Below are 13,278 nucleotides of genomic sequence, written 5' to 3'. Positions count from 1 at the left end.
GATGTTTAAATGAAGACAGAGATCCACTCTGAATGTGGTGGTGGCCCTCTCCAGGCCGGGGTCCTAGGCTGAATTAAAAGGAGGAAGTGAGCTGAGATTTGCATTTATCCCTCTGTCTCCTGACTGTGGCAGCCGTGTGACCAGCTGCCTCATGTTCCCACTGCCATGCCTTGCCCTCTGTGATGGACTGTGTCCTCAAACTGTGAGCCAAGAAAAAAAAAATCTACTTCTTTCAGTTGGACACAGAGCCTGGTCCCAAACCCTGTATATATATATATTGAATGCAGAATGTCAACCTACAAAGGAGTATCAAGGTGGAAAACAAAATTCTCAGGACCTGCTGGAGAGCCCTTTCCTTTTATGTGTAGCATATTCATTTGCTGACATGGTAAATGGGAGTTGTGTGATAAATTTATCTGAAAAATCCCAAACTAAACTCTACTTGAATGTCAGACGAACCCTGATTGTGGATTGCTAAATCCTAGTGTTTCAAGAGTTTGTGTTAAATCCAGAATTCCTGACAGAACTTTCATCCACAACTCTCCAGGAGAGACATGTGACAAGGACAGAGAAGGAGAAGGCAGCCCGTCCCTGCAAAACTATGACCTCAATGTTTCAAGAGGCGAAGACCAGTCTCCTGCTGTGTTCTACAGTGGGCAGAAGGGGCAGCATGGATCAAGAAGAGGAACAGGAAGCAACCTGAATCTCTAGCAGGATGGAATCCCATTGAGTCATCCTCCCTGCTGAAGGAGTAGCTTCAAATATAAATATGAGCCCCCCCTCATAGCCCAGGGGAACTGCCCCAGAATGCCCCTGGATGGCAAAATCTGCAGAGGCTACAAGCCCTGTTTATATAATACAGTGTGCAGTCTGAATGGAGCCTGCACATGGGAACATTATGGTAACTTTAGATCAGACATACAACCTGGGCCCATGGCTGCAGCTGTCCCAGGACAGATACGATATCCCTATGTGTCTATAGATAGTGATGTCATATTGCAGTATCCAAAGGCTGGCACCCTGTTCCTAGTAATCTCTAGATTACTGATAATATAAAATACAGTAAAAATGGTTGTCATATTTTTATAAATATCAAAAAGGCAGTACTGAGGCAAACATTTTTCAAGTATTCTTTTCTTAAATGGTAAAATATTTTACATTCATTTCTTTTGGGAAGGGTATACACACGATACATGTGGAAGACAGAAGATAACATTCAGAAGTTACTCTCAACTTTTATCAGGTAGGTGCAATTCAACTCTGGATTTTAGACTTGGCAGCAAGCATCTTTGCTGAGCCATCTCTCTGGCCCTCAGATATTCCTATTTATTGGCTAATCTATGGGTGGTGAAGCCTCAAGTTCAGGGGTTGTCCATACCTCCAGAAAACAAAAAGGCGTTCACATCACAGATGTATTTCTCTACATCTGATTTAAAGAGAAATGAAAGTACAACGTAAGAACAAGGACAAAAGGTGCCTGCCACGTCCTTCAGTCCCTGTCAGTGTCAAAGCACACCAGCTCAGCTCGGCATCATGTTCTTGCCCTCCTACAGGAGGAATGGTGCTTCCAGGCTACCCAATTCTCTAAAAGAGGGGAGGGCTAGGCCTCCCGAGTTCTCAATCCTTAACTTGCCAAGTGAATCAAGTCTGGTTTTGTTGTTGTTTGTTTTGACACGGGGTCTCACCATGTAGCTTTGGCTGTCCTGGCAATCAACATGTAAACCAGGTTGTTGGCAAACTTAAAGAGATCCACTGGCTTCTACCTCCTAGGTGTTAGGATTAAAAGCATGCACTGCCACACTCAGCTGTGAGATCTTAAATACTGTTTGAACATGTGAGAAGAGCTGTAAAGTGTCCCCATAGGCTCATGTGTTATGACCCCTTTGTATATCTTGTGGTGATGTTTTGAAAGGTGGCACTTTTGAGAGGTAAACACCAGCCCTGCTTTAGTCTGTTCTGCTTCCTGGTACACTGACTTGTCTGGAGTTGCTGCTTCCTTCTCCTTCCATTACAGAGGGAGCAGTCACATTTCTTCCCTGTCACAATGGACTATATCCCCTGAAACCAACCTCTCCTCAAGTATTGTCTATGAACTATCTGGTCACAGCAGCAGGAAGTAAATGACACAGCAGGGCAGGTGGGAGTCGGGCCCCACCCTGAGCCTCCTGTCTCTGTCATATCTCCTCATCTTACGCAAGACATATTCTGAGAGCAAAGGCCCAGTCCTACTACTTGGTTACAAACACACCTCTTCCTTCTCTTGTCTTACACACTGCACAAAACGCAAAGAGAAACAAAGTTACCTCTTTTATTTTGAAGTATCCCTGGCCCTTGAGTTTTGCAGCAATGCTAAGAATTTCATTATTAAAAACAAAGTGAACGAAAGCTTTTAAATTAGGCCAGAACGTCAGCTGAGTGTTGCTCAAGGAAGATATAATTTTCCAAGCCATGTCAAAAGATTCTACGCAGAGTGACTCCTCGGAAGTCAGGAGCTGGCAGGAGGGGGTGAAAACACACAGTGGTCAACCTCAGAAATGCTGCTGTTTCTTCATCACACCCAACTCACCTTTCCCTCCTTCTCACCTGGGGAACCAGCACCTCCATGCAGCGGAACACAGGTAAGATGCGGCCTGCTGGGAGGACCGTGAGGACATCCAGGGCCGACTGCAGGGTCTGCACAGGCATCTCGACGGCAGGGAAAAAGCACTCCAGCATGTCACTGTCTGTGGCTGGAATACGGGGGCAGCACTTTCTCAGCAGGAAGGAGAGGCAGACCCATTGATCGTGTAGGTACTGTGCCACTATTTTCCCCCATCCTTGAGAAGATGATGACTCTTCAAAAACACTGAAATGTTTAAAAGAAAGATTCTAAGCCGCTTACTTTCCCAAATCCATCTTCGTTTCTTTGGCATGTGGCGCTGTTCCTTATAGAGGCAAGCAGATGGGTGGTTCAGAGCTGGGAGGGAGGGAACTGGGAGTGAGGGCTCTTCCAACTTTTCCATCAGGAAGTAAGGCACCATGTAGCTCTCCCTCTCCAGGATCCAGGTGGATCCTGGTGCCATGTTTATAAACATCTCCAACATCATAAATCTTCCCTTATAAGCTATCCAGGCTCAGACATACTGTTTCAGCAACCGAAACAGACCGAGACAAAGGCTATACACACCAGATATATCAAACAACCTAAGCACTAAACACTGAAACAACTCCACAGACTTACATGTTCTGCAAGGAATTTCTACAACCTTGAGAGACTCCCTGAAAACTAAGGCAGGTCAGCACATTTCTGACAAGGGAGATCAAAAACCTAATGGTGCACTCATCCAAAATAGAGCCTCATTTCCCCAATCCCACTATTCCATGAGCACCATCAGGGATCTCAAATGACCACAACTGTAACAAAAACCAGATTGTTACCCCTTAACCAAGATGTTCCTCATTCACCTGCCATTCTCCAAGGGATGCACACAGCTGTTCTGTTCCTCTGAACGGGGCTTCTGCAGCATTTGATTGAGCGGAAGAGTTGACAGGAACCTGATCATGGGCTCAGCATCAGGAGAATCCAGCTGCAGCACTGGATGCTGGTCCACAGCTTCACACAGAGCTGCCAGGGTAGCCATGCTAACTGCTCTCTGCACCTGATGACCCAGGATTGGCTCCTGCAGAGGACAGAACAACCCTGATGATGCAAGGCAACCAGGTCTCAGTCTGAGGAGACCGGGGCTGCAAGACTGCAACACCTCATGCCCTGCCTCCCTTCTTGCTGATGCCAAACATCGGTGGAATAAAAGAAGTTCAAGTGTATGGCTCTCTGCCAGTTTAAAATGGCAGTTAGCACTCAGCATGTAAGAGAAAAATTCATCCTCTATAGTAAGGGCTGCCTAGACCTTATATGGCAGATCAGCTGCCTAAGAGTAACAATGCCCTGGTTTCATCAGGGTTCAAAACCAGGGGCCAGCCTCTAAATTGGGCTTCTAACCAATCTGTCTTTCTCTGTTATGTTTAAGAAATGCCTATGGGTACTAAAATCCAGTGCAGACATATCTGCATAAATTACAACACAAACTATGAAGAAAGAAACAAATATCCCTGTGTAGTCATGAGGGACACAGGGAAAATGAAGGAACAGAGGCTACCACTCACTCTCCTGGGAGGGCCAAGCCAGAGGGAAACCTCAGGTAGGAGGTGCTACCTCTAAGTGTGAAAACACCCAGGTACTGTTTGGGTCGTTGTGGAATCCTACTCATCAGGGGTGGGTCACTATGGGGTAGGCCTTGAAGACAGTTCTGGTAGGAGCTCTTTACTTCCTGGTTTGCTATGATGTCAAGAGCTCTCTGCCCATACTGTCACTGACAAGGAGCCACCACACCACGCCTCCCCCATTATAACACTTGTCTCTTAGATGCTAAGCAAGACAGAACCCTTCCTTTAAGTCACCTGTCAGGTAAGTAAGGAGCACACACTTGTGGCAGAGAAGCTCTAAGTAAGTAGTTTTCCAGGGCAGCTGCAGCACAGGGCACCATGGGAACAGGGAGAAAGGGTGGACAACTGGCCTGGAAGCCAAGGAAGGAAGCCAAATATGGAAGCGGTGATTTAAAGCTGGTGAAAGGGTTCTGTGCTGGGCCAGTGTGAGCAGAGGAGCTAAGACACTCCCATATCCGCAATGAGGTCATTTTAAGACTGAAGAATTGTTGGCTATGAAGGCATGGGCCTATAACGCCAGCTACTCAGAGGGCTGAGGCAGGAGGATCATGAGTTCAAGGTCAGCCTGAGTAATCTAGTAAGACTCTGTCTCCAAGTTTAAATAGGATGGGGTGGGAGAGCACTGATACTGCTCAGTGGTAAAGCACACACCAGCACAAAAGTATCCTAGACTACAGGCTGTGACCCCACCGGTGTTGTATAACTGAAGGTGGCGGTCATGAAAACCCTGACAACAGTCAGAGGTTTCTGAATGCACAGTGACTCAAACTCATCAAAAATCAAACATGTCTGAAGTGTTTATGCTATGCTTGTCCATATTGTGGGACTTCACGCAGCCTTGGTTCTGAACACACAGAACTCTCATCTTGACTTTAATGCCACACAAAGCCAATGAACACTGCCACACACCTGGGCCCAGACTGAGACTATTTTATCTTATGAGCACGGTTGTGTATACAGAGTTTTCAGCTCTTACAGAACCTTAGGCTCAGTTACAGAAGATAAAGAATTGACTGTGTTCCTACAATGGTTCCTCAGCATGTGAACATAAATTAGTGTTTCCACTGTACTGTTAGACAAACACGCCTATCTACCTCACTAGTATACAAGTTACTTTCTTCTTTAATAAAGACTAAACTGTATGCATACCAAAGAATTGTTTTAAAATAAATTTTTATGATTTATTATCTGCAAATGTTTAATTTGTGTTCTCATGTTTTAGACTTACATACCAAGATTCATTGAAAAAAATTTTTCTTTAATGGGAAGAAGTCACAAGTGAAGCCAGATAGTGGTGGAAAATGCCTGTAATCCCAGCGCTCAGGAGGCAGAGGCAGTTAGGTTTCTAAGTTCAAGGCCAGCCTGGGCTATACAGAGAAACCCTGTCAAGAAAAGAATCAAAAAAAGAAAAAGAAAAAAGGAAGGAAGGAAGGAAGGAAGGAAGGAAGGAAGGAAGGAAGGAAAGGATCACAAGTAAGACCTAGTAAGACCTGGCTTAGGCTATATGAAGTCATTCACATATTCAAGCCACGAAGAAGGAAGAGGGGTGGGGAGGAATGGAAGGAGGGAGTGAAGGAGGGAGAGAGAGAGAGTGATGGGAGATGTCATTCTGTAAATATGTTTCTCTTATTGGTTAATGAATAAAGAAAGCACTGTTGGCCAATAGGAAAGCAAGATAGGTGGGACTAGGAGATGAGGAGGAGAGAGGAAGGAGTAGGGAGGAGAGTCAAGATGGAGGACAGAGAGAAGAACCCCAGCCCCTCTCTAAGATGAGACCATGTGGAAATACTTAGATTAATAGAAATAGATTAATATTTAAGAGAGCTAGCCGATAAGAAACTAGTGACTGGCCTACAGCTTTCTATCTAATACAGCATCTCCGTGTGTTATTTGGGGCTGATGCAGCAGAAAGACAAAACCAGCAGGAAAACATACTCATGACATAATGGCGCCAAACATGGACCTGAGAACTTCCACTTAAAACTTAACAAAAGCTTAAGAAAGGGTTTTAGAAACAAAAGAACAAAGACAAGCAAGACTTCTTGGTAGCAGAATTTTTCTCAGTTGGACTCTGTTTTGCTAGAGAGAAACAGAGACTTGTGCAACTCCTTTAAGGGAGATTTCCTGACTCAGCATAAATGGCAAAAACCTACAAGGCTTTTAAAGAGCTCTGCTAACAATTCATTGGTGTGTACAAGAGCTGGCAATGGCAGTGACCATATCTTCAAGCTGGCAACATGCTGCCTAATGACAGCATAGACCAAGGGAGTGAGCACAGCTCTCAGTTCTGACGGTAAAAGTACCCACCGCAATCTTGGGTAGATCAAGGCTAAAACAGCTGTGGCTTTCATTTTAGCAATGTTGTTTACCGGATAAAAGACTCGTGGCTACAAAAAGATAAAGATTTACAGTAAAGACAGACTCAGATTAAGAAAAACCTCTAAAGGTTTACAGTGTGTTTTAAAATATACGTAGGCTTTGCTGGAGAGGATGTGGAGGAATGAGAACACTCCTCCACTGCTGGTGCGAGTGCAAACTCATACAGCCATTTTGGAGATCAGTATGGCAGTTCCTCAGGAAAATGGGAATTAGTTTACCACAGGACCCGGCAATCCCCCTCTTAGGCATATACCCAAATGATCCACATCCATGCAACAAAGACATCTGTTCAACTATGTTCATAGCAGCACTATTTGTAATAGCAAGAACATGGAAGCAACCTAGATGCCCCTCAATTGAAGAATAGATAATGAAAATGTGGCACATCTACACAATGGAATACTACTCTGCAGAAAAAAATAATGGAATCTTGAAATTCGCAGGCAAGTGAATGGAACTTGAAGAAACCATCCTGAATGAGGTAACCCAGTCACAAAAAGAGGGACATAGTATGTACTCATTCATACATGGATTTTAGTCCTAGAGCAAAGGATCACCAGCCTATAATTCACACCACCAGGATACAAGATGTATTCTAAGAGATTCATATAAAGTCCCTCACAGAAGCAGGAAGGGACAAGTCCCCCAGAGCACAGGGGAAGGGGGGGGTCAGTGAATGGAGAGAGAAGTAGGAGAAAGCGAGGGGGAGGAGAGGAAAACACGTGCAACTAGGAAGATTGAATCCAGGTAGGAATAGAAGACAGGAGAGAGAGACACACACACACACACACACACACACACACACACACACACAGAGAGAGAGAGAGAGAGAGAGAGAGAGAGAGAGAGAGAGTACAAAAGAGGGAGCTAATATTGGTTTGAAGAGAAAATTGAACCCAAAGAAAGGTCTAGAGACCTACAAGACTGCCGCCAACTAACAATTTGAGCTTCCGTGGAAAGGCTATCATAAATGCCCTTCCCGGAGAGTGAGATCAACAACTAACTTATCCATGGAGCCCTCATCTAATACCTGTTGGAAAAAGAAGCTAACACCCATACATAAACACTGAGTTGAACTAGAACCCAGATGCAGATGGAGAGGACAAGACCAGGCTGCAGAAACACATAGAGACAGCTTACCTGAACAAGGAGGAGCTAACGGCCACTAGACTGATAGCTGGGAAGCCAGCATGGGACTGACTCAGGCCCCCCTGAATATGGGTCTCAGCCAGAAGGACTGAGCAGTCTAAGGGACCTCAGACAGTGGAGCCAGGGTGTATCCCTGGAGCACAAAAGGACTTTGCGAACACATCCCCCATGGAGGGATACTGCCTTATTCTAGAGACAGGAGAGAAGCCCTAGTCCCTACTTCACATGACCTGTCAGATCTACATGACCCCAACTGGATGGCATTGCCCTACATATGGAATTGGGGTGGGGGGATGGGAGGGGAGGGGTTAGGGTACATGTGAGAGGGCAGAGAGGGTAAAAGGGAGGGAAGGAGGGAGGGAGGGGGACCTGGGATCCACATATAAAATAATAAATTAAATAAAAAAATATACGTAGGCTTGAAAGAGAAAAAGAAACAAGATAAAAATGGTTCAAAAAAAGAATAATAAAAAGAAAGAGTAGTTGGGTGTGGTGGCACATGCCTTTAATTCCAGCACTAGGGAGACAGAGGCAAGGAGATCTCAAAGTAAATCTGGTATACAGAGTTAATTCCAGGACAGATAAAAGTTACACAGAGAAATCCTGTCAAAAAAAAAAAAAAAAAAAAAAAAAAAAGTAAAAGAAACAGAGTAATAAAAAAGCCATGTAAAGATGGGAAGCACAAAAAGAATGTGGATACCATATGCTGTTCTGTTATCTTTAAATTATTTAACTGCTAAGGAAATAGCAACAACTGTTAAAACAAATGCTGCTGGATCAATCCAATTTACATATTTCAAAAATGCCTTGACTGCAAAATTTAAGTCTAAGGACAGGTTACTGGGGGAAAAGATTTCTATTTTTGTTTCCACAGAAAATGAAAAGCTGTGGATTCCTTCCAGACTAACATGGTTTGATCAAGCCAGACCCCCTGAAACAGAGTCCCAGGTGATCAAACATTCAAAACAGCTGGGACAAGGCAGCCTTACACTACAGCCAGATTTCTGTGTCTTCTTAGGATCCCCATGACAGTGACCCCTACCAGCAGGAAGTAGTTTGGAAAGAACGATGCCCAAATTCCCAAATACTGTTTATAAATGTTTTCATTTAAATGATGTTGGTTATAAATGGTTAATGACCACAACCAATATCTTTAAAGGCAAAAAGGGGGTTATGGTATAGATATAAATACTTTGTTTGGAATGGATTTTCATTTATTGATACAATTTAAGGTCAATTTTGTGATATGTATATTTCTCCTCTTGTGTAGATATTGTGTTTGCATAGTTCATTTAGAAATGTAATGTATAATTTAGTACAGATTATAGAAAGTTACCTATGATAGTCAAAACTTTAGTTAGGTGAGTTAGGTTTTCTAGATATAGAGAGATGTATTTGAGATGAATAGGCATTCTTCAAACCTTTCAAAAACCTACAGAATATGACATTTAAAATGACTTATGGTTTTTCTTAACAGTGAGGCACAACTGCTCCTGGCAACACCACCTGTGTCAGAAAGGATGATAGACATTGAAGAAACTCGTTATGGAGTTTGCTTCCAATATGGCAAGACTAGCCATTTGGACAAGCTACTGCTCTTGTCTGGACTGTTTGACTTTATGCTGTATAAACTGGACATGCAGGACCCACAGAAAAATGACTGCTGATACAAGATGGACATTGCTACAGGATTCCTTCTTCATGGAAGAGTCTGCCAGACATTGTGCAGGACACAGAGAAAAGTGACTGACAAACTGCCAATACAGATGGACAGTTTAAAGTTTCCTGCTTTGCTGAGGACTCTGCCAGACACACTATGGCCTATAGGCTGAAGATGGAACATTACAGAAGAACTTCAGGTGACTGACCAGGCGAGATGTCTTTGTCATTTCTAGAATTTATATATTATCCTTCTGTGGTCTTTGATGGAGTTGAAGACAGATAGTTATGGTTACAGTTTTCCTTAGTTAGAATTACAGATAAGTTACATATAGGACTTTAGATTCAGAAAGATAGGATAGATGATGGAATGTCTTTAAATCTTACTAAATGTTAATGGACTAAATATTGTTAACTGTTGTTCTTATTTATTATATATTTTACTATGTTAAAGTTAAAACCCTTCTTTTTATTTTAGACAGAAAAGAGATGATGGGAGATGTCATTCTGTAAATATATTTCTCTTATTGGTTAATGAATAAAGAAAGCACTGTTGACCAATAGGAAAGCAAGATAGGTGTGACTAGTAGACAAGGAGGAGAAAGTAAGTAAGAGGGAAGAGTCAGCATGGAGAGACTGGAGAGAGTGGAACACTGGCCTCTCTCTCTGATAAGATGAGACCACATGGAAATACTTAGAATAGTAGAAATGGGTTAATATTTAAGACAGAGCTAGCCGATAAGAAACTAGTAATTGGCCAACAGAATTATATCAAATACAACGTCTCTGTGTGTTATTTGGGGCTGGTGCGGCAGTGGGACCAGGCCGATGGGAAAAACCTACTCATAACAGGAGAGAGAGAGAGAGAGAGAGAGAGAGAGAGAGAGGGAGGGAGGGAGAGTTTTGTCCATTTCGTTCAATGCTGGGATGTATTCCAATTCTACTCCATAGTATTAGTACCTACAGGTAGAATCTTAACCAAATTTCAGAAAATTCCTTTTATAATTGCAAAATATCATGGAGCAATCAAATAGGTATTGCTTGCTGGACATAACCACACACCTTCAGCCCAGGAAGATTACCTGTCCATCCTCAGCCTCCTGAAGATGGTGAATGCATGCATTTTTCAAAGGCGGAATGACTCGGCTGATGGGGTTGCCTGCTTTCCAGCCCAGCTTCACCTGGAGATTCGTGAGCTCAGCCAACACCTTCAGGTAGAGCTGGCAGCGGTCCAGATCTGCCACCTACAACAGATGTCAGGACACATAAGGACAATGGGACCTGTAACTTTCTACACAAGTAGAATTCAGAGAGGAAGCAATCCCTACATTTAAATGCACTAACAAGACACAGAAGAGAAAGCCATTCCATCATGCAATGCCCAGGACATCTTCATGTAGGCTAAGGATGAAGTGCCTGCACCTGCTGAGCCATCCTGCCAAACCAAACTTCTTTAAGTAAGTTCATTTCCTCACCTTCTTGACAATCTACACAATCAAACTGCTTCAACGTCTATTCATAGAGGTTTTAAACAATAGTAAGTAGAAACTTCTATAAAAACTAGTATTTTCTAAGTATTCCTGGAAAGAAAACTTTGACTATTTTTATATACCCTACGAAGAAAAAACTATGGTGTGTAGGAGACTTAACAGACATATTCAGAAGGTCATCTGAACCCAGAGTTCACTGTTCCCACCTCTGGCTGCACTTCAACAATGAGCAAAACTTTAGCACTGTGTTTGTGTGTGAGTGTGTGAGTGTGTGTGTGTGTGTGTGTGTGTGTACGCACGCACACATGCGTACACACATGTGTGTGAATGCACACATGGCTCTGGTTCCATCCTTAATCTAACAATCCTGAATATCTGGCTCCAGGTCCCAGTTACACACAAATGTGTCAAGGGGCTCAAATCCATCATATCGAAACCTTCCAAATGTGATAAGAAGACAGACATATCACCTGGGGAAACAAGAGGCTCAGAAAAGTTGCATCCCTTGCTTAGGTCACAGTTAGCAATACTGATAGAATGGAAACTAAGTGCACTAGATTGAATGTGAACCTCCCCTCAACCACACCCACACCCACACTACATGCAGAAGCTCATGTGTTTAAACACTTGACCCCAGCTGGTGGTGTTGTTTTGGGAGGCTGTGAAACCTTGGGAGGTGCAACCTGACTGATTTCAGCCAGGAGGGCTTTAATTTTGAAGATAGCTATTTGTGCTGACACAGGCTGTAAACAGCTGAATTACTCTCCTACTGCCCCAGCTGTAGCCTACTCCCATCATAATCTCTTCCAGACCATGATGAATCCAAGCCTCTCAAACCATAAGCCAAAATAAACCATCTTCTGTTAAATTGCTGCTGCTGCTGGGTGTTTACACAATATTGGGCTGTTCACAAAGACATCTACAGTGGCTCTGCTTCCCAGAGTGGCTTCTATGAAACCAACACACTAAAGAAATGTTCCTCTGCCGGTTGATACAGTGAACGTGGACAAGGGGAAGCAACAGCGGTGATGGGCTGGGAGAGAAAGCTCCCAAAGCCCGAAGCTACTTACGCTCTGCAACTCATTCATGGTAAGTCTCCTGAGCACAAACTGAGACACGCTGTCTGCAACAGACATGATGGAGGCCTGGAGGACAGTGGACACCTCATCTGTGGGGAGAACATGTTTTGTTAACCCAAAAGAAGTCATTGTATAGAAAATGGCTGTGGAGTGTAAAGCTGAGCCTCCCCTATGTTTTCTTCTAATAGTTTTATGGTTTGTGGATTTAACATTTAAGCAACTTTGTGCTTTTGAGCATGACAAAGCACAGACAGGAAAGTATAAAAACAAGACCCTAAAAGCTAGAAATAAAACAAGTTAAGGCTTGGTGTTCATAATTAAGAATGAGCCTCCATGTGTGATTTATTTGGAGCTGGGTAGTGGGCTCTTCAAAAGAATAAAGAGTAAAAATACAAACAACAACTGTACATGCAAATATATCATATCATAAATAGATTTTTAAAAATAGTAGGGGGCTGGGCAGTAGTGTCGGATGCCTTTAATCCCAGCACTTGGGAGGCAGAGGCAGGCGGATCTCTGTGACTTCGAGGCCAGCATGGTTTATGGAGTGAGTTCCAGGACAGGCTCCAAAGCAATACAGAGAAAAACCAAAATAAAAATTAAAAAATAAAAATAGTAGGGGTGGGGAGATGGCCCAATGGTAAACAGCATGTTATGCAAACTTGAAGACCTGAGTTTGGATCTTATTTAAATGCTGGTGTAGCATACTTGTCTGTAACCCCAGTGTCAGGGAAGGTGGAGGTGGGACAGAGGCAAGCAGACCCTGGGGGCTGGCTGCCAGTCTAGCCAGAACAGCTTTGGGTTCAGTGAAGAGGCTCTGGGTCAGAGAATAAGACCGGGAGCAACAGAGAGAAAACACCTGGCCTTCACATTAACACACTCACACTTGGTGTGTGTGCACACATGCACACACCTCACACACATGAAAAGTAAATAAAACCACAATCTAATGATAGTAAACAACCCTCCCAGAGTATTAGATGGACACCCACCACATCCCCAGCAGCACCAGGAGCTGCTCATTATATGCATGGGAAGAACTAATTCTTACATTAAGAAATCAGGAGCTTCCCCTCATTCAGAACACCAGCAACACCCCCAGCAAGCCACATCAGAGCCCAGTTATTCTCACCATCCTGGCCACTGGAACCTCTTGGCACACAAGAATGCAGCAACCTCACCAGCAGCTGGAGGCACCTGTCAGTCCTCAGCAAAGGCATGTAGGCATTGGTGCCGAGCTTCCCCAGAGCATCCAGCAGGGGGTCTAAGAAGATCCTCAACACATTCTGAGTCCTCTGTTTTTCACTTGATGGTAAAAG

General features: G+C 43.6%; 1 protein-coding gene across 2 annotated transcripts in view; it reads right to left on the bottom strand.

Moving 5' to 3' along the window:
* The window catches only part of Tarbp1 (TAR (HIV-1) RNA binding protein 1), a 54,194-nt gene that overhangs the window by 18,457 nt on the left and 22,459 nt on the right, over positions 1 to 13,278 (bottom strand). For both annotated transcript variants that reach the window (XM_051201346.1, XM_051201347.1), the window contains exons 12-17: positions 13,092 to 13,264; positions 11,951 to 12,048; positions 10,473 to 10,634; positions 3,445 to 3,659; positions 2,584 to 2,845; positions 2,304 to 2,492 (exon numbers count right to left, since the gene is read on the bottom strand). In XM_051201346.1, coding sequence (XP_051057303.1) covers positions 2,304 to 2,492; positions 2,584 to 2,845; positions 3,445 to 3,659; positions 10,473 to 10,634; positions 11,951 to 12,048; positions 13,092 to 13,264 — 1,099 coding nt within the window. The remainder of the gene's footprint in view (positions 1 to 2,303; positions 2,493 to 2,583; positions 2,846 to 3,444; positions 3,660 to 10,472; positions 10,635 to 11,950; positions 12,049 to 13,091; positions 13,265 to 13,278) is intronic.

The sequence above is a fragment of the Phodopus roborovskii genome, unplaced genomic scaffold, assembly GCF_943737965.1.
Source record: "Phodopus roborovskii unplaced genomic scaffold, PHOROB, whole genome shotgun sequence".
Classification (NCBI taxonomy): Eukaryota; Metazoa; Chordata; class Mammalia; order Rodentia; family Cricetidae; genus Phodopus; species Phodopus roborovskii.
The sequence above is the reverse complement of the archived record's forward strand: the minus strand, read 5'-3'. Positions and strand labels throughout refer to the sequence as shown.